Below are 22577 nucleotides of genomic sequence, written 5' to 3' on the forward strand. Positions count from 1 at the left end.
AGAAAACGTTCCTGCTGCACAGGGCAAAACAAAATCACGTGCGCTTCTCTTCAAGATACAACAACCCGTTAGATTGATCGAGTGCAGCAAAATATCTTTGAACCTTATGAACACCAATGTCTTAAGATAATATCGAGAAGAAAAGAATAACACTTCTGAGTAAACTCTTGTGTTTGTGGTTGTTTTTGTTTTGTCTTTCCCCATACACCTAGGTTGTATTTATAAGTAGAAAATGGAGACACAATAGTCGATCGTAATAAAAATATATAGTCGTTAACTATAAATAACATTAACCCATCAAATTAAAATTCCATAAAAAATGTTAGTAACAGTAGCATTTTATTTTATTTTATTTAAATTATACTAAAATATTTCCAACAGAATGATGTGTTATGTGAAAAGTATGAAATTTAGGTTTTTAATCTGCTCATTTGAGAATGTTTGATGTTTTAGTATTGCATCTATGATTAATTGACATTGGTAACTGTGATGAATTTGAATTTTAATATTTGTGTGGCATTACTAGATTGGTGTTGAAATTAAATGTTTTCATTCTTTAGGATGCTCTTTTACTTTCAAGTGTGCAGATGTCAAGTTTCTTTATTTCAAAGTATGTGTTTTTGACCTATGTCAAGCCTTTTATTTATAGACTTCCATGGATTTTATTTTGTACTTGAATAGATTGTAATAGATAATCCTTGATATATCTTTTAATCTTTGAAGATTTCATACTTTGATATATTATTTAAATCTTATTATTGTGAATTGAATAACTAACTTTGTGGATATATGATATTGTTGATAATCTTTGACTCATTTAGTTGATAATCTCCCAAAATCTCTTATATATTTTCACATATTTACAAAATATAATCCACACATTTATCTCTTTCATTTTTATTGAATAAAACCTAAAATATCAAATAAAATAACAATAAAATATTAAAATAAAATAAAAATTATAATGCCAATTATCAATAATCAATTATTTCATATCTGAAAATATTTCTTTTGGGCTAATAATTGATTAACCTATATTTTCTAGGATAATAAATTATTCCATAGTCATATCTAAAAACTGAAAAATATTTATAATAATCCATTATCACGGTACGTTTGGTAAAATCAAAAATCTTCCGAGAGAGTTAAGTGCAAATTATTCTCTTAAGAATTTCTAAACTAACTTAAATATACTAAATACAAACAATAACTTACTATAAAAGGCTTTAAATAATAACAGAGAATTCTTCCATTATTTCCTTGAAGTTCCTAGCAAGTGTCACCATAAAAATCTTGCAACAAACATTATTGTTTTACCAACAAGAGTATGTGATTGATTCTTTGACGTGAAATAAAAGAATGACATGACAATTTGAAAACTTTCATTTAATGCTATCAATTCTTTGAATAGTAATCACTATATACAGATGCTAAATTAATTATGATAATATAATTATTACTTAGAATGTAAAAAAGTATGTCAAAATAAATATATGATATTAATATGTTTAAATATAATTTTAGTCCTTAAATATTAATGGAAAATTTAAATTTGATTATTTTTTAAAATTTTGATATAGTCTAATGTCCAAATTTAAAAAATATAATAGAGATAAATTTTGTAATCTAACTCTTTATACTAGTTAATAAATTTCAGCTTAAACTAAAATATTATTTAAAACGTAATAAAACTTAATACTAAGAAGATTGTATTTATTAGATTTCAAAGTTTAAACAACAAAATGAAATTCCAACTTCATTTATACGAGACTAAAAAGTATTTTACTTCTATTAATATTACTTGGAATATAGAGATTCTGTAAGAGTGTATGTTTTATTGTTTGATGTGAAATCAACAAAAATGATAAGAATTTGAAAACCTTCGTTTATTTTTGTGTGCCACTTTCCCGTGCCATGATTCTGCCGATAATTCCAAATTGAACCTATGAATTCTCTGATATAGTGATTATTGTTTATGGATGCTAAATTAATTATGATATAATTATTTAATGAACTGTCGATATTCTAAATTGAAGCTATGAATTATCTGATACAGTGATTATTGTATATAGATGCTAAATTAATTATGATAATATAATTATTTCTTAAAATGAACGTCTGTTTAATTAACTATATTAATATAAGTTTAAATGTATTTTTAGTCCTTTAATTTTGACGTAAAATTAAAATTTATTTATTATCCAAATTTTGATATAACTTAATATCTAAATTTAAAAGATGAACATAAAATTTTCTTAATCTAATTGTTTACACCAATTAATAAATTTCAGCTTAAACATTAGTTAAAACATTATTTAATACATAAAAAAATTAATTATATTTATTAATTTTTTAAGTTTAAACAACAAAATGAAATTCCACCTTCATTTACACGTTATAGGATTTTACTTTAATTAATATTACTGGGAATATAAATATTTAGTAAAAGTGTGTGTTCGATTGTTTGATGTGAAATCAATAAAATGACATGTGAATTTGAAAACCTTCATTCACTTTATTGCCGTGTGTGCCACTCTCCCATCCCATGTCATGATTCTGTCGATAATTTCAAATTGAAGCTGTCAATTCTCTAATATAACGGTTACTGTATACAAATGATAAATTAATTATGATAATTTAATTATTACTTAGAATACAAAGAATGTATGTTAAATTAACTATACGATATTAATAGGTTTAAGGCAAAATCAAAATTTGTTTATGTTCCAAATCTTGATATATTTAGTATCCAAATTTAAATATCGAGTGGAGATAATTTTTTTAATCTTACTGTTTATATTATTTAATAAATTTCATATTAAATATTAGTCTAAAACATTATTTAACACGTAAAAATTTTAAAACTAAATTAAGAAGTTTATGTTTACCAAATTTTAAAGTTTAAACAACAAAACTAGAATTCCAACTTCATTTATACTTGTGCGACTAAAATATATTTTACTTTTATTAATATTACTCGGAATATAAATATTTAGTAAGAGTGTGTATTTGATTGTTTGATGTGAAATCAACAAAATGACATGAAAATTTTTGAAAACCTTCATTTACTTTATTGTGACTTCCCATGTCATGAAAATTTTGTCGACAATTCCAAATTTAAGCTATCAGCTCTATGATATAGTGATAACCTTTTTATATAATTAATTATGATAATATAATTATTACTTAGAATATAAAAAACGTATGTTAAATTAATTATAAGATATTAATAAATTTAAATATATTTGTAGGTCCTAAAATTTAATGCAAAATTTAAAATTATTTTATGTTACAAATCTTGATATAGTTTAGTATCCAAATTTATAAAGTAAACAGAGATAATTTTCTCAATTCAAATATTTACACCACTTAATAAATTTTAGGTTAAATAGTAGTCTAAAATTTTATTTAACATGTAAAAAATATTAATACTAAATTAAAAATATTATATTTATCAAATTTGAAAGTTTAAACAACAAGAATGGAATTCCAACTTTATTTATACGTATGGAACTAAAAAAATACTTTAATTTCATTAATATTACTAATAATATAAATATTTAGTAAATGCGTGAATGATTGCTTGATGTGAAATCAACAAAAATGACATCACAATTTAAAAACCTTGATTTACTTTATTTACTTTGTTGCCGTGAATGCCACTCTCCCATACCAAGAGATTATTATGATAATTCCAAATTGAAGCTATCAATTCTCTAAACTTCTTCCTTGCATTGAGAATTGAATTTGAACGTGTGAATTACTTCAGACTTTCCAATCTCACAACCGGTTAAAAACCGTCAACTTCATTTCTTATCCACATTGGAAGAGAGTGGAAAACTTTATCTGGAAAGATGAATTCCATTTTTTTTTCAGAAAGATATAAACATAAATCTGACTCACACGAAATTGATAATATTTCTTATTTAAAATCTTAAAATAATTGAGTCAGCGATGGTACTCAATTTTTTTATTTTTAATTAATTTTAATTGAAGTGAAATTTAGATTCCCAACTTACGAAACGTCTTTGTGGTGGAGACCGTAGCATGTGCATGAAAGTCGGTCAACTTCTGAAATCAACGGAGAAATGTTAAGTAATCCCTGTAATAAAATTTTGTTTGAGTTTGATAAGGTAGAAGAGTTTTGTTTGAGTTTCCGGATCCTATGGCCTTCGAAGCCGTTGTGTTGTGGGTGTTATGCATGCTATTTGCAAAACAAGGTGAGAGCATCATAAAGCCAGGGTCTAGGCTCTATGCTACTGAAATTGGGAATAACAGTTCATGGGTATCACCTTCTGGCCACTTTGCTTTTGGCTTTTACCCACAGGGTAATGGCTTTGCTGTGGGTATATGGCTGGTTGCTGCTCCTCAGAAAACTGTAGTCTGGACTGCTAACCGTGATATCCACCCAGTCCCCTTGAATTCAACGTTGAACATCACCACCACTGGTATGCGGCTTTTCCCAAGTGGGAGAGAAAGCCTTGCTCTCATTTCAACTATTAATACAACTTCAGCATCTATGCTTGATTCTGGTAACTTTGTGCTCTATAGCAATGGCAGTACTGTTGTTTGGCAAAGCTTTGATAATCCAACTCACACCTTACTAGGAGGTCAGAATTTAACTTCCGACGCCAAACTGGTTTCCAGTGGAGCTTTCTTTATCATCATGCAAGAAGATGGAAACCTCGTTGCTTATCCAAAGGACAGCGCAGCATCTGCCTCTGATGCTTACTGGGCTTCAAACACTGCTAAAATGTTCGCAGAGCTCTGGCTTAGTGCCGCGGGCTCTCTTTGCATTGGTGAGGGGATTACCTGTTTGCACAAAAACATTAGCCCTCCAAACAAATCACACAACACAAGTTCAATCTACCGTGCAACACTTGCTGCAGACGGGAACCTCATACTGTATGAGCACCAATTTGAGAACAGTAGTAGCGAGTCTACACATGTCCGAGTACTGTGGAGTACCTCGCTTGAGAAATGTCAAATCAAGGGGTTTTGTGGGTTTAACACTTATTGCTCAAACGTAAAAGGCGATGCGGTGTGTGAGTGTTTTCCTGGCTTCGTCCCCTCCAACACCAGTGGTAACGTGTCTCGGGACTGCGTATTAGCCTATGCACAAGATGGTTGTAGAAGCAGTGAGGCCCCAAACCAAATGATTTTGTATAATATTGCTGAGTTGGAGGATGTGTATTGGATCGCTACACCATATTCTGTCGTACCGATGAAGAAGAAAGAGTGCGAAAACTCTTTACGGGATGATTGTGATTGCGTGGCAGTGTTATATTGGAAGGGAAACTGCGAAAAGTACGGACTGCCGCTAACATATGGCAGACGGCTTCAAAACTCATCTGTGGTGGCACTCTTCAAGAATGCTTCAGGAACCGTCCAAAACACAATTCCAGGAACCTTTTTTCAGAAGCCTAAATCCAAGGTGGTTACGGATAACAAGAAAAGTGTGATAATGATTCTAGCCTTTACTTTGGGTTCCATTTCATTGTTATCTTTGATATTTGCTGTGTCCATTTTCTTCACTTACAAGCGGAAGGTGCATAAGTATACAACGTTGTCTGAAAGTGATCAGAACCTGGGATTGACTGGAGAATGCTCTCTGCGTTCGTTTTCTTTCGATGAACTTGTCAAATCCACTGGAAGCTTCACGGAAGAGATAGGGAGAGGATCATTTGGAGCGGTTTACAGAGGCGAAACAGGTGACGACAACCAAAATATCGCTGTCAAGAGATTGGAGAGAGTTGCTGTTGGTGACTGGCAGAGGGAATTCCGGAATGAGATTACTTCCATTGCTCGAACACATCACAGGAATTTGGTTAAGCTGATTGGTTTTTGCATCGATGGAGCTGGGAGTCTCCTCGTTTACGAATACGTAAGAAACGGGTCTCTGGGAAGTCTTCTCTTCAATGATGAGAAACAGATATCCTGGAGAGACAGACTAAAAATCGCATTGGATGTTGCTAGAGGAATCCTTTATCTACACGATGAGTGTGAGGTCCGCATCGTCCATTGCAATATAAATCCTCGAAATATACTTATGGATGAAACGTGGACTGCAAAGATCTCTGATTTTGGATTTGCAAGACTACTGAAGTGTGAGCATTCAAGAATGAGAAAAGAGGACGATGGGACAAGCAAGTACTTGGCACCTGAATGGCAGAAGGAAGCACCGGTGTCGGTAAAATTTGACATTTACAGTTTTGGGATGGTGCTGCTGGAGATCGTGTGCCGCAGACGCAGCATAGAAATGAAAGTTTCCTCAGCAGAAGAGATACTTCTCTCCAGCTGGGTATATAAATGTTTTGCAGAAGGGCAATTAAATAGGGTTGTTAAGAAGGATGAAAGTGTGGAGTGGAAGATAATGGAAAGAATGGTGAAGGTGGGGTTGTGGTGTGTGCAAGACAATCCTTCTCTTCGTCCCTTGATAAAGAATGTCATCTTGATGTTGGAAGGATTGAAAGATATTCCAATTCCTCCCTCTCCAGCCCACCCTCATCGTTAAATATTCCTAGGAACATCTTCTATACCATTGTTCTATGTCTCTACTACTGTAGTTTCATTTTCATCTTCAGTTCTTCTTCTTGTGCTTCAATTATATCAAAACCCACCTTCTCTACTCGCCAGTTCCCACCTTCAAAGTTCATGAAATAAAAGACCTTAATTTTCGAGATGGGTCTCAATAGGTTTTATTGCTGACTTCATCTCTGTCTCTATTTAAATGCAATCATGATTAGAAGTTTATAAATTAAAAATATTATTAAAAAGGGACAAGTACAAATTATTTTTCTAAAATGAAGAGATGATGACTTACAATACTTTAATAACAGTATTAGCGAGTTAACCTTTTAAACCTGTATGAATCAAGAGTTATACAAATAAAGATATTTAAACTACGAAGTTTCGAAAGCGATAAAATCTAATAGCTCCATAATTAATATTGGTACAATTTTATATATGATAGAAAAACTCTGGCACAAATTCACCTCGTCTCTGACATGGTCTTCACCATTCTCGTCGTAACTTATCAGGAAATAGAGATTTTTTTTTCTTCTGTATTTTATTCTTTTATTTACTTGGTCACCGAAAGACTTGTCCATAACAAGTCTTGGAGTGTTAATTACCTTAAGATGTTCTTTGGTAGGGACAGGACGATGTTGATTTGAAAAAATGACCAAGAAAAGCAAGTCTTGGGAGACCAATTTGCTTAAATTTGAACCAGGCAAGGGCAGTGAAACAGAAAATAGCGATCTTGTTTCTGGTTTCTCAGACTGAAATCATCAAATTCTAATGTTATGGACATCATTGCCGTGATAATAACTTGCCTGTTGCTCATGTCTGTGGGCACAAGAGTTGAAACGCAACAGATACCAGTCGGTGCCACACTTGCTCCACAGAGTACTACTCCATCTTTCTGGCTTTCTCCTTCTGCTCAATTTGCATTTGGTTTTTATTCACTAGAACAAGGTGGTGGGTTTGTGGTTGCAATTTGGCTGGTTAGCGGGGAGAACAAGACAGTGGTATGGACTGCACAACGGAACGATCCTCCGGTAACCTCAGGTGCAAAGCTACAACTAAACATGGATGGAAAACTAGTAATCATAGACGACCAAGGAGAAGAAAAGGTTATTGCAGCTAATTCCAGTGCAAAAGCTGTCTCTGCCTCCGTGCTCGATTCTGGAAACTTTGTGCTCTACAACAGTAAAAACGACATCATATGGCAGAGCTTCGATTACCCAACAGATACTTTGTTGGGTGGTCAATCTCTTCCAAACGGACATCAACTGGTGTGCAGTTCATCACAGAACAATCATTCCAGTGGACGGTTTCGTCTCAAGATGCAGGATGACGGAAATCTTGTTCTGTATCCAGTGGACACAACTGACACAGGAACGGATGCTTACTGGGACACTGAGACTCGTTTTGGTCTTAATCGCGATGAGGAATATCAGTACTCTCTCGACCGAAATGGTACTCTGCGGATTCTGAATGAAAGCAGCAATGGGAGGACCAAGGTGATTCTAAGTGTAGTCAGTAATTCATCTTTAGCTAATGATGGAAACCGGATCATATATCGTGCAACCCTGAATTATGATGGGATATTTCATCTGTATGCGCATTTTAAGAATGGTAGTACCCAAAATTTGAAACAATGGCCGCAGGTTAAAGACATGTGTTCAGTAAAAGGTTTTTGTGGCTTCAACAGCTACTGCACATTAGATGACGATCAACCACTATGCTCCTGTCTTTCGGGTTTTATCTCCGTACATCAAAATGACTCCACTCTGGGCTGCAAAAGGAGCTTTCTGAAAGAAGATTGTAGGGAGAAGAAAGACAGCGCAACCTCGTATGAGATGAAGTCAGAGGAGGATATTGGGTGGGTGGATGTTCCTTATTTCATGGCTGAAATGTCACAAGAAGAATGTTCCGCTGCTTGCTTGGCTGATTGCGAGTGTGAGGCTGCATTTTACGACGGTGCAAGCTGCATGAAACAAAGGCTGCCTTTGAGATATCTCACACGACAATTACGCGATTACAGAACCTCAGTGTTACTATGGAAAGTGGGAGACAGCCTCAGCAATCGGACGGAAAACGATAATCCTGTGCCTGTGCCTGAACCACCACCAATCAAGGCGACAAGTAATAAAGCAACGGTGCATATTATTGTCATTACATCCGTATTTTCTCTGCTTTTGTGTTCAACCATTGTCATATCCAGTCACTACACGTACAAGATTCGGATTTTGAAGTATAAAAGATTGATGGAAACTGGGAACCTGGGCCTGAATGAAGAGGTGACTTTGAGAAGGTTTTCATACAGCGAACTAAAAAGAGCGACAAATAATTTCAAGATAGAACTGGGAAAAGGGTCTTTCGGAGCAGTTTACAAGGGGGCGTTGGAGAAAGGTAAGAGGTTGATTGCAGTGAAGAGACTGGAGAAGTTGGTGGAAGAAGGAGAAAGGGAGTTCCAAGCAGAAATGAGAGCCATCGGAAAAACCCGTCACAGGAATCTAGTTCGTTTGTTGGGTTTCTGTGCGGAGGGTTCTAAAAGGCTTCTGGTGTATGAATACATGTCCAATGGCTCCCTTGGAAATCTTATCTTCGTGGGTAAAAATCAGAGGCGTCCAGAGTGGGATGAGAGAGTAAGAATAGCGGTGGAGATTGCGAGAGGGATAATGTATCTCCATGAAGAGTGTGAGGCTCCAATCATTCATTGTGACATAAAGCCTCAAAACATCTTGGTGGATGAGTTCTGGACAGCCAAAATATCCGATTTTGGGCTGGCGAAACTTCTCATGCCTGATCAAACCAGAACCATGACAGGGGCTAGAGGGACAAGAGGGTATGTGGCCCCTGAATGGAACAAGAATGTCCCAATATCTGTCAAGACTGATGTTTATAGCTACGGAATAATGCTGTTGGAGATTTTGTGTTGCAGAAGAAACATCGAAGTTCATGTCCCTGAACCTGAGGCGGTTAGTCTCTCCACCTGGGCTTATAACTGTTTTGTTGCAGGAAAACTCAATAAGCTTTTTCCTTGGGAAGTGGTGGATGACAAAACTGCCGTGGAAAATATCGTTAAGGTGGCACTTTGGTGTATCCAAGATGAAGCTTTTCTGCGCCCAACAATGAAGAGTGTCGTATTGATGTTAGAGGGGGTCACCGACATAGCAATTCCTCCTTGCCCCGCTTCCTATTCTACTTGAATTTTCTCTGTCAGGAAATGTTGCAGTGTTCATGAATCGTGCGCTTTTCAGTTTATTTGTTTGTCTTCTGTTACGTGCTGTTGTCTTACTTTCACTTGTTAGGATTATTTTATCGTGTTGTTAAGGTAGCTGAACTAGTAATTTCCCATGTTAATTTCTGTTCAAGCAGCAGATATGTAAGTTTGCTTGACGCTTTTGTCCAATAAAAATATGTTTTACTATGTAGTTGGTTTATCTTTAATTTTTCTTTTCTGTCATGAGACGGTAGTTTTGAAGGAAAATTTTCATCTTAATGTAGTTTTTATTTTTAAATCACGGCTTTACAAAAAAGTAAGATGTTTCATTACAAAATTTTAACCATTCATATAACCTTCTTTTAAGTTTTTCTGCTTATAGTTTCTTCTCACTGAAGTTATATTTATAAACATCACTTCAGGTGTCTTTTAGAAGTCGTATTTAGAGTTTTTTTTTTCTTTTGTTAAGTGTTGTATTTATAAAATGATCATGTAACTATAATCGTCCCTTTGATGATAGTTTTTTTACTTTTTATTTAGGAAATAATTATTCTGTTTTTTGTATCAATTCAAATTTGATTAATGAATTAAAAGGTCATATTAATTGAATGAGTTGAGAAAATTAAAGAAGCTGGTAAAAAAAATTGTTGCTCTACTTGATAAAATGTAAATTAATGAGAAAACAAATATTATAATATTTAATTTTCATTAATTAGACAAGGTTTTCTATATGAGCTCTGTTTTTTACAAACAGAACACTTTTTTTTAACTTATGTTAAACTTATCCATTCATTTACATAATCTTTTCTTAAACCCTTTTATTTTCAACCATTATGTCTGACGTAAACAATAAAAAAGAACAAGTACTTATATTCATAATGAATTAATAAATTAATTTCAAATAAACAAATAAAAATTCTTTTGTTAGAATAAATCTCCTGACTATGGAAATTAATCATGTAGTGAATGAAAAGGATATATAATAATAATAATATTATTATTATTATTATTTATTTCCTCATTAATTTGAATTTATTTTAGGTGAATAATACATGTTTTACTCTCTTTTTTTAATTTTATCATGTTTTTTTCAATTAATATAATTTTTTAATTTATTAACCAGAGTGAAAAATGTATATAAAAAATTATCATTTCAATTTCATTATCAATTGAAAAATGTATATAAAAAATTATACATTATTATGACTTCTCAGATTATTCAATATAAAAAATGAAATTAGAAATAGTACATGCAAACATGACTTCTAAGAAAATGAAGTCCTCTTACCAATTATGACTTCAGGAGTCTTCCTCTTAAAGAATTATTTTGATTTAGTTTTTCAAAAGAAAATAAATTTGAATTAATATATAAATTTGATTACACTCTTTATTTTTTAATGAAAATTGATGAATAATTTATGAGTTTGTTCATTTTATCTTTTGGGTTATAAGTTTAGTTATTATGTATCTTATCATTTATGATAAGATTCAATTCATCTAGACGGAAAGTTCTTCTTATAAGAGGGTAACATGTGTCTGGGAGCATTGTTTTACTGAGAATAACTGATGATTCACAAATGATTGCTTACATTTCATAATTGGATAGAGTAATCCACAAAATGTCTTGGTCGCTACATCTAAGTGTTTTGAAATATAAAAAAATAAAAAATTATCTAAAACATTAGTCAAAATTTAATTATCAAAAATTTAGTTATCCTGTCTTAATTTCCTTCTTCGTCTTTTTCAACTTTCCACGTAAATTAAAAACACGCTCAATGATTCACGATTTCATGAAATTACCATTAATCCTACAACTACCACCATCAAGCTTTTCTATAACGCCAACTTCCGATTGCAGCTTCGAGCGTCATCTACTATTGCCAAGTAGAAAAACTAGACGTGAATACAGGGTTCTAGTAAATCTGATCTCCAAATGCATCCTTATATAAACCAGATACGTAATATATGATTACATTACAACAGAATACGAATGTTAGCAAAATGTCAAAACATAACTTCTTTAAATTTCAGAGGTTTTATTATACGGAACCTATAATTCTATAAAATTAATTCCATCTTTACATTTACCATCTTACATCTGTGTTAGTATCTAAGGCATGCATAACAGAGGCATCCGATATAAAGGGAAAAAAAAAAAGTGATCAGAAAATAGTCATCCCACTACTTTGCTGCCAACGTAACCCAGCAGGTTACTTGGCTGCTTGTTCAAGAACCGGAATTTTCTTCCATGTTTCTTCTGAACCACTTATCTTCAACGGTGGCAAAGAAAACATGCTAACAGTTGAGCTTCCACTTCTAATTTCCTGCAAAACATGCAAAGCTGATACTGTACTCTTCATATATAGGCTCTCCATGTACTCAATCTCAGCTAATTCCCTGGGAATCAGCAAACCACCATCACTCTTGGTAGTGGTTGAAGTTGAAGGATCACAACCTTCAGCTTGGGGTGTTGTCTCACCAGAAACAGGAGGAGGATCATTCTCAGGGAAAAGACGGTCCAACATTGTTTCACACTCCTTTACAAGCTTGTAGAGCAAGTCAGTGGTAAAGAAAGGTTGTTGCAAGACCTTCTGAATGAAGGGCAAGCGAATGAGAGCACCAGTTCTCTTGTCATACTTCTTCAGTATTTTCACTAGCCCTGTGGAATGAAAATTGAGGCAATTATTAGATACCTCGAATGGAACAATTGATTTAAAGAAAGAAATATCATAAGTATCACATTCTTCAATTTATGCTCAAGTTAACTAACTGCGGGCTGATCATAGAAGCGTATATCTTTAGAGCTAGTTAGATCTAAAGCTGACACTGGTTTCCAGATAAAAAATGCATAGTAAAGATACAATTATCACAGAAAATCTGTCTGAAAACCACATATTGTTCATATTCCATGTGCCTTTTTAGCATTTTCAAATCAGAATCACTCTCGAGTGGCAAGAAAAAAAAGTGAAACTCCCTGATCGTTTATGCTTTAAGATGATGTGACCTTTGCGTATATTTATTAAATCAACATCATATTTAATTAAAACATGACATACTCTTCTTGAACTGGCTTGCTTACCAAGTAGATAGAAGGAAGCCTGATTATTGGGTATAAAAGGGCCAGATGTCCAATTTCAGAAACATGGACATGTTCAAAGTAGATTCTTTATTCCAAGAAAAAGCATATGCTTTGTCCTACCAACTTGGCCAAGGAATTTTGAGGAGCAATGGACAATATGTATGGGAAACGAATCCTATTCCATCCCATTACTTGACCATCCATTGTACTTATATAAGTGCCTATAAGTCTAAAAATAACTATTTTCGTAGCAATGGACAACTTGTATTGGAAACGAATCCTATTCCATCTTATTACTTGATTTTCCCACAGTACTTAGAAGTTCCGTAACGCTACGATGAACTTGGGCAAAGTTTGAAATGTAAAGAAAGAATCCAGATTTCAATAACAACAAAGAAAAATAAGCAAATATAACAATACATATGAAAGTTAAAAGTACCTGTATAGTTCAGAGCACTGTAGTTTTCCAGCAAGACCATCTCTCCATGGAAATCCACAATTTCCTTTCGGATTTTCATCATCTCTTCACTAGAATCCTTAACTTTGTTCACCCTATCTTGTAACTCCTGTATATTTCAACGATAACAAACATTAGAGCTTCCGGTTATCTAACTATTTTATCATATAAATCACCCTGCACCAGCTTAAATAAAAATTAAAAAGATCATACAGAATATGCATAACCAGCGGTTACAATAAATAAACAGAAGACCTAAAAAAAAGGTCATAATATTGTGCAGAAGAAAAACAAGACAAATTAGCATTGCCAAATTGCAATAAGAAGCTTCACGCCTAATCAAAATCCCAATTCTCTTTTTTAACCACAACGTCATCCATCCATCCACGTTCATAGCTTGTGAATCTACAAGTTTCTTCACTAATTAATATTAAACTCCATAATAACATACCGCGAAAAATATAAAAACCCACTCATTTGATCAAAAGCCAATAATAATGTCAAACTCCTCCAGGCAAAAACTAAAAAGCCAAACAAATCGTAGAAATTCAGTATTTAGCTATTTAGCATTGAATAGAAAAAACAAACCAAAAACTACAAAAAGGAAACAGATCTTCCACACAGCAGCGAAAGAGGAGAGGAGACAGAAAGAGAGGAATCACGGAGGAGAGTACCTTGAGTCTGATAATGTACTCTTCCTCCTTCTCAACGAAGAAGGTGTTGAATTTGTCGAGTTCATTCTCGAGCAAGTCGTGGAAGTCGGTCTCCTCCTTGGACATGTCGGCGGCAGTGGGTGCGGCATCAGACTTGAGGCGTTTTCCGGGGCGGTCATCGGCGGCAGCAGGAGGTTCAAATTGTTTAAGCTTCTTCTTGAGCTCCTTGTAGGAGAGGAACTTGTCGCGCCACTCCGGCAGGGTTTTCTCGATCTGGGTGCTGAGGCTCTTTCCGAATTTCATGGCTTCTGTTAGGAAAACGGTGGTAAGAGAAACAAATTGGAAAGAGAAATTTAATTTTGGTAAGGAGAGAGGAAGGGAGGAGAGGAAATAGAGGATGAAAGAGGTGATAGATATAACGGTTGGAGGGAGGGAATATTCGAGGGTATTGTTGGAATATCCGTAAAAACAGTATATTTGGGGTTTTATTCCTTTCTTTCTTTCTCTTCAGACTTACCACACTACTTCTCCGTTGTACTGTACTGTACTGTTCAGCTTGTTCAGCTTGTTCAGTGTATATAGGAAGGAGAGAGGAGTGATTTTTGTGATGTGTTGTGTTGTCGTCCTCTGCTACCTACCTGTGCATTTGGATTTTCTTTCTTTTCCGAAAAAGAAAGTTTAGACTAAACTCAACTAATATTTATATTTATTCTATCAAATTGTAATCTTCTGCTCTGGACCTGTATGCAGTTTCTCATGATTAAAATACACTGGATTTTGTAATCATCAAATTTATATATTTGGGAAATTGGTAGTTACAGTACTTAAAAATATATATATATATCGCTGAAATAAATCGTTAAACTATCAAAAAGTTCTTGTTGAAAGACCAACGAAGTATTAGTAAAATAGATGCGTAGATTTTTTTTTTATAAGAAAAAAACAGTGATGAAAGAACTATAAGTAAATAAAAAGTTTTAAGTTTCTTGACAAAAAAATTTTACGACAGAAAACAAAATTCACTTTGGCTTGTGGTTAGGAAGAGTCCTAACACGTTAAAAGAGGACTACTAAATTTAAAATAGCCATTATTAGAGAAAAAATTAAAATAATTTTATTCTATGTAACAACTAAAATTTCTTTTATATATCGCATTAGAAAAAATAAGAAACATATAAGTGTAAAAGTAAATTATCACATAAATAAAATTGATGAGTAATAATATATCAAAAATAGTAACATATCAAACTAATTATAAATAATATCAAAATATATTTGATAGAAAATAAACTTTTGAATCATCTTATCATTTTACTTCATGTATTATTACACAAATACTCATTAAGTGACTATTCTTATTAAATATCAACGTAAAAACTCACATAATACATTTAAAAGAATAAGTTTACTATAAAAACAGGAATAACTTATAATAAAGATTATCAAAACAAATCTTTGCCAGAAATTAATCCTTAACTTAGTTTTTCTTTTTTTTTAATCATTTATACAACTCCATTACTTAATTCTAGTAACTCATTCACCAATACATTTCATTACATGAATCAATCAAAAAAGACAATTAGTTCAAATAAATAAGTATAATCACCTCATTGCACCAAAGACACTCAAACAACCAAACCCAAAGAAATTATTTAGTCATACAATCACAAAAATCACATTCAATTAATCGAGTTTATACTCATCTAACTCTTTCTTCACTTCTTTCATACCAACTTAGGTTAGAATACCAGTATATCGATTTTATATTTAGAATATTATTATAATAATATGCTCCCAAATGTATAGTCTGAGATATCTCATCATAGTCTTGTCATTAATCGGTTTCCTTCATTATAAACTAGGATCTCTATTCTTTGATGATAGCCTAAGATCTCTCCTGTAATAGTTATATACAATCTCTTATGCAAATGGAAATAACATGAAATTACTTTTTTCAATTTCATAATGTAATAACGCCGGTATTTTCACCCCCACTTAGAAACTTTTACGATACAAACCCAAAAATCTCTTCCTCTCACAAATTCTTGACTTTCTCTAGTCCAAAAAAAATATCATCACTACATATATTGTATTAAACTTGTACTTTTCAGAAGTTTTTTTCTTTTTTTAACAATATTCAATCAAAACAATCTTACCATCAATTAGTATTTTTTCAAAAATAAAACACTAGATCGTAAAAGAACGAAAATATTTATATATTTATCAATACAAAATCATGTTTTACAGTGTTAAAAACTTAGACATCTCAAATAAAAGAATAGATGAATCCAATAATAAATATAAGGATAGTTCTATCAAATTTGACTACAATAATAAGCTAAACTAAAAAAGAAGAAGTGCTCTAACAATATATTAGTATGTGAAATGAAATAGTCTTAGATAAAGAAAAAAAAAAGAATAAAGTAGTAAATTAAAATTATTTTCTTGAAATAAATGAAAGTAGACATTTGGTGAGGATGATGAAAAGGCTAAAGAAAACAGGAGAGAGAGTGGACCTTTTGTTTTTGCTAATTAATGATGAATGGTATAATTCCAAGCCATTCGGAATATCCTCCCCATCCTCCCCATGGATATTTTTTAGTTGTCCACGTTTCATTTGTTGCTTTGCTTTCATCTCTAAATAAATTCACCATCTAATCAGATTAAATTATCAAATAGGACTATTCCTAACGGAGTCTTAAGAGTCCTACTCAGAAAATAAAAGTATAAAAGTTTGAATAATTATTAAAATGCATTTTTTTATACATTTTGTAATTTTTAATCAGTATTTTCAAAAAGTTTATTAGTTTCTGCTATAAAAGAAAATGAAGATATACTTGTGTTTTTCCTTCTTTCATCAAACTTTTTTTGGCCACGTGTTCCTTGTCTGTTGGCTATGTGAGAAAGTCCGCATCGTGGTATGGATATTCTTGCATCACATTTTTTTACTTGGGTGAAGGAAAGAAAATTATTTTATCACTTTATCGGAAGCCACGGGAGATATCATTGTGAAACTGTGAAACTGTTTTGCTTTGATGTTATATAACCTGTTTTAAAAAAATATATATATCATTTGATACATTTGACGATTTATGACTACTTCGTAAAATGAATTAGATAACTATGATCATAGTAATAATTATTCAATTTACTACTACAAAGAAAAAGAAAAGAGAAACAAAAATATGTATAATTCAAATAATATTAAATTTATTTTCCTCAAATTAAACTTGTGTTATTTATGTAAAAAAATCAATATTAACACCATTGAAAAGTTTGTTTTTAATTTAAAAGGCTTAATTAACACTTTCAAATTTAGGAATTATAAAAGCTTAAATTTGTAAGACTAAAAAAGTTATTTTTAACTTTAAAGTATTAAAATTATCGAGTTTACAATCAAAGGAAAACAAATCACACGCAAACTTCATTTTTTTTAACTGAGATTAGTTTTTCAATATGTGAAAAATAGCCTTAACATAAGTATAGACCTAGAAACTGTAACTTATTTTGTAATTTCCATGCAATAATACTTTACCATAAAGAACTATTATAAAATCATAAAATTTATGATTCTTACATGTTCACGCACATAATTGTACATAATTACGTATATTCATACACATAAATCATAATAGGATACTAACCTTGATTTATAAGAGACTCAATAATAATGCATTCTTTGATCAAAGACACAACCTTAATATCTTTATAATCCAACATCCATCAAGTTAGACTAAGCTTTATTTGATTTTATTACGTTCTTATAATAACTAATTGGTTATTATATTTTATTAAATTACTATTAAACTTATCATACTAATTCAAATAAGTCACGTAATAGAATTAATTTGTCAATTAATTATACCGTTAACAACTATAAAATTAAGACAAGAAACTATTAAATATGTAACCTTTAATATCATACAACAAAGAGCGTCGACGTATCTATTTACAAATATTTCGTAATAGAATAATATTTACCATATCAATAATTTAAATCCCCTTTATATATATATATATATATATATACAATATGAGTAGAAATATAAAAGCTCTAGCATATTCCTTTCTAAGTCCCTTTATTCTCTAATGGAAGGCTTCAATTAAAGGTGTGCTCCACCTTTTTCTCTATCTTATCTCTTATTCTTTTATATTAATTAATTGCCTATCAATGCATCTCATTAACTTCTTTTTTTATTAAATTCAAATTATTATTAGTCTATTTTTTTTTCATATGATTTATCTTTTGTTCTGAAAGTAAAATGAGTTATTTTCTTAATTCAAAATAAAAATATACTGCGAAAATAAACAAAACTTTTTTTTCGGATTTGCTTGATGGGTAAATATTTTTTACTTACATAAAATAAATTTTTATTAGAAAAAAAAAAGAGAAACCATGGGATAGCAAGTTAGGAGAGTCATTAATTGGTTGTACAGCAAGTTGACCAATTAGCTTGCATTTAACCTGGTGAAATTCAGAGCTATCTATCTTTACTATATGCGAAAAATGTTAAATTTAATCTATTTAAATAAAAAAAATACAAAAAAAAATAAATATAATATTTATACGGTTTGAAAGATATCAATATACAGTATGATTTTAATTTAAATTACAAATTAAAATGGTTGATCGTAGAGATAACAAGAATATTCACGCCTGATTGTAGAGATGAAAATAATATTTGCATTCGCAAGTATTTGCAGATAAAATATGCGATAAATAGTTATTAGTCGCGGATATTTATTATCTGCGGGTAGTAAATATTTTAATACTTGCTTTTGAACGGGTGAGGTGCAGATATCATATTATTCGTACCCTCGGATACTTATTACCCGCATAAAATTAAAATTAAAATTAAATTCATATTATATTCTAATTTTTTATAATTTTATTTCAATTACATTTGAAAAAATTATGAAATATGTATATTTTTTAAATATTTACGAGTATGCAGGTATCCACGGATATCCGTGAATTTAAAAAAAATTACGGATATTTTTTAAAAGCAGAAAAACAGTATTTGTATCCGACCCGACTCGTTATCTTTATTTGATTGTGATTAAGAATTTTAATATCAACTAATAATTTTCTCAATTTGACATCAATGAATCAAGAGTAAACAAATATTTTTAAATATACTCATATGTTATTATTATATGAAGATTTTATTAAAAAAATTATGAAAGATCATATCAAATCTATGGTAAAATTACATCACACACGTTAACAAATAAATATATTATGAATAAATTAAATAAAATCATTGATAAACTCAGGATTATATTCACAAAAATTATCTCCATAATTTAAATTTCATATGCCTTTAAAACTCTTTTTGTTTTTTTAGAAATCATTATTTTGTTAGATTTAGTATTAACTTCTTTTTTATACATTCTTACTGGGTTTTTTTATAGTTTATTAATTCATTAACAAATTATTTAAGTTTTTTTATATGTACTTTATTAAGTTGGATTAAACTCGAATCATTTCAAACATTTAGAAAATGATTAAGAGCGGTTCAAGAATTTAATAGACCAACAAAAAACTTAAAAATAACTTAAAAATGAAACTTTTTTTGAGGTCTAAAGCAATTAGTATAAATAAAAATTTAAGGCCTAAAACAATTAGTATAAAAAAATGTAAATCAAGTCTTAAAATAATTAATACTTAATAATTTTTTAAGATTTTTTTTAAGTATAAAATAATGACTTTTGATAGAAGACTATCTTTGGATTTTGTACAAGAAGAAATTAACCTTTTATCATTCAAATGACATATACCAAGGACAATGATCAAGAGACTAGAGTAAGAAATTAGAAGAACAAATCTATTAAAGGGTCACGATGTTACAAGAGCCTGGAAATTCAAAAGATATAAAGATCATGACTTGGAACACATTTGAAATATACTTTTTAGGAAAATTCATTTATGTTTTTTGGACTTTGCGCTTTCTTTTAAAAATTAGTTATGTTTGTATGTTTTTGAGTTTTGGGCTCTCTTTTAAAAATTAGATTATATTTTATGTTTTTAGGCTCGAACCTTCTCCTAGGTTTCTAGATTTTCTTAAACGTATGCACTTATATAGAGGTACCAAAAACTAATTTACATACTTTTGAGTCATGTTATATGCATTTGCATTCTTTGAGAGAAGATTCTATTAGTTCTTGGATTAGAACTTTGATTCTTATCAAAGATTAACATCTTTGCGGCAAATCTTTACTTAGACCTTATCAATATGTTAGATTGAGGCGTTCTTTATCCCTGTCTTATTTCACATTTCTCTCTGATTTGTTTTTGTTGTGTCTATGGAATATTTAAATTAAGAAACAATCGTACTCTTACCTGGAGAGGATTGTATACTTATTAGAGTCTTGTCCCGTCCTCGATAACAACATAAAATAAACAATATATTTTATCCTATAATGCACAAATATGACATGTGACATGTATTTGATAAGCCAATATGTTTATTTTGAAAATAATATGATATGATACGTCACATGTATATTGAAAAATGTAAAGTTGTTCTTAAAAACATGATAATTATGTGATTGTTATTGTATGATCCAAATTAAAATCATATGTAATAAAAAATTATCAACATAAAAATTATATATTATTGTCATCACAAAAATATTACTACTTTATAAATTAGATATTTTATTGATAAATATGGTCAAATATCCTAAAGTATTATATATATATATATATATATATATATATATATATATATATATATATATATATATATATGTACACACGTACGTACGTCTGACACGAATACATGAATATCTGTACATTGTAGATTTTATCTCGTGTAGGTCCGTTATACTTTCTTTACAAAAATTTTATTATTGAATTAGTACTACAATTTAAATGTTTTTAATTATTTATATAACAATTTCAAATTATACACGGTGTTAGATAAGAATCTACAACACAATGAAATGTTGTAATTGATTGGTGATCTTCCACCCCCAACAACATCTAGGGTTATTTGGATAATGTGATAGTTAATAGAGGAAATTTGTTACCTTTCCTACTTTAACTGCAAAATATCTTGTAAAATAATACTAGGTAGACCTTTTTGTATTCCGAAAAACATGTAAAAACTTGTTATAAACTTTTGTAGATTTAACTCTTTTATCAAATGATGCATATCTTTCTTTTAGTTTATCATCTTTTTCCTCTTCCTTAACAACACTGAAACATTAATTTTAACAGAAACATTAATTAAACAGATCATTGTAATAAAATATCTTTTAAAAAATTACTATTTTTAAAAGAATTATAATAAAATTGTAATATTATCGTAGTGTGTGAAGTGCAAGTGAGCCTGCTTGCTTACAGCGGTATTGTTTGGGCCTGGACACCTTCTTACGGGCCCATTTTTTTTATATCAGGCTGATGTTAATCACGCTCACACAACTTTTATCCCTTTCACACCATCTTTTCTTTTTCTTACTAATACTTATTATCGCACAAATTATATAAAAAAATACGTCGCATGTTTAAATGATAATTTTTTACACCACAAAAATTATTTCTCGCAATAAAACCTTTCCTATAAATTATTTTTCATAATGTAACTTTTTATATTACGAAACTACTTTTTGTAATATAATAAAAGCTGTATAGCTTAGGTCATTTTTATTTTCATTTTGGCTTTCATATTATAAAAGTGAATTGAATAATGAAAACTAATTAATGCGTTTAAATATAATTATTTTATAAAAGTAGGCTTCATAATCGTAAAATAATATAACAAAACTAATTTACAGCTTACTTTATGAATATAATACAATCAATAATTTTATTTTTGTCGAATTAATTGAACTATTTATCATCTTGGACATCTTACTACCATGGTATTTTATGTTTACGTACAAATAAAAAATTAAATAGACGAAAATAATGTTGGAAAATATTCTGTATAATTGTTCTCGAAACTGTCGATTGTATTGGTTCTATCCTGGAAAGTACAGTACTTTTAAAATTCTTCCGAAAAAACAAAATGTTCCAAAAATTATGAAAACAATGAATTTGTCTTAGTTTTTTCACGCAAAATGTAAAAATAAAAAATAGTAAAGGTGTTTTATAAGAATATTAGATTCAGTAGAAGATAACATTAAGAAAAAAAATTCGTTCCTATGGTAGAGAAAAGACACAAAATAGTAGGAAATTTTGCAATACCAATTATAATTGATCCTACAATAATAGATTCCACCGTTTATACTTTTTCTTAAGTATCACAAAATTATCTTTAGTAACCAAATAATAAAGGAAAATAAGTCTAGCAATTAAATTGTAAATAGTAAAACCTTGTTTAGTGTACACATAATACAAAAATACTTAAAAGAACATTTGTTTTTCAGGTCATTTTAATCCCACATGTAAGGAATCCATAATTTATTATTAAAATAAAATAAAAACAATTAGCCTCTATCACTATGTATTTATAATTAATTATTACAATTTAATGAGTTAACACACATGATTTATTCTTGTATTTTTCTTTTTTTTATAGAAAGTAAAATATACCACTATGTGAGATATCTTTTTTTGACAAATCAAATTTGCAACAACAAAACCCCTTCGTACAATAAAGACAAATATAAAGAACTTGAGATAAAAGCATATATTTATATTTGTAGTTAA

At 30.5% G+C, this 22577-nt stretch overlaps 3 protein-coding genes across 3 annotated transcripts; 2 read left to right on the forward strand and 1 right to left on the reverse strand.

The window, feature by feature from the left end:
- The first annotated feature begins 4013 nt into the window (after positions 1 to 4013).
- LOC114177344 (G-type lectin S-receptor-like serine/threonine-protein kinase RLK1) lies at positions 4014 to 6680 on the forward strand. Its single transcript, XM_028062642.1, has one exon. The coding sequence runs from the start codon at positions 4166 to 4168 to the stop codon at positions 6512 to 6514; it is 2349 nt and encodes a 782-aa protein (XP_027918443.1). The 5' UTR covers positions 4014 to 4165; the 3' UTR covers positions 6515 to 6680.
- A 319-nt stretch (positions 6681 to 6999) lies between these two features.
- On the forward strand, positions 7000 to 9931 carry LOC114177354 (G-type lectin S-receptor-like serine/threonine-protein kinase LECRK1). The gene has a single exon (XM_028062656.1). The coding sequence runs from the start codon at positions 7305 to 7307 to the stop codon at positions 9714 to 9716; it is 2412 nt and encodes an 803-aa protein (XP_027918457.1). The 5' UTR covers positions 7000 to 7304; the 3' UTR covers positions 9717 to 9931.
- A 1745-nt stretch (positions 9932 to 11676) lies between these two features.
- Positions 11677 to 14548, reverse strand: LOC114179970 (SPX domain-containing protein 1-like). The gene is made up of 3 exons (XM_028066486.1): positions 13941 to 14548; positions 13249 to 13375; positions 11677 to 12389 (listed from the first exon to the last, which is right to left on the reverse strand). Exons 1-3 carry the CDS (start codon positions 14220 to 14222, stop codon positions 11941 to 11943), a joined length of 858 nt encoding a protein of 285 aa, XP_027922287.1. The 5' UTR covers positions 14223 to 14548; the 3' UTR covers positions 11677 to 11940.
- Between the last annotated feature and the right edge of the window lie 8029 nt (positions 14549 to 22577).

The sequence above is a fragment of the Vigna unguiculata genome, chromosome 3 (assembly GCF_004118075.2).
Source record: "Vigna unguiculata cultivar IT97K-499-35 chromosome 3, ASM411807v1, whole genome shotgun sequence".
NCBI lineage: Eukaryota > Viridiplantae > Streptophyta > Magnoliopsida > Fabales > Fabaceae > Vigna > Vigna unguiculata.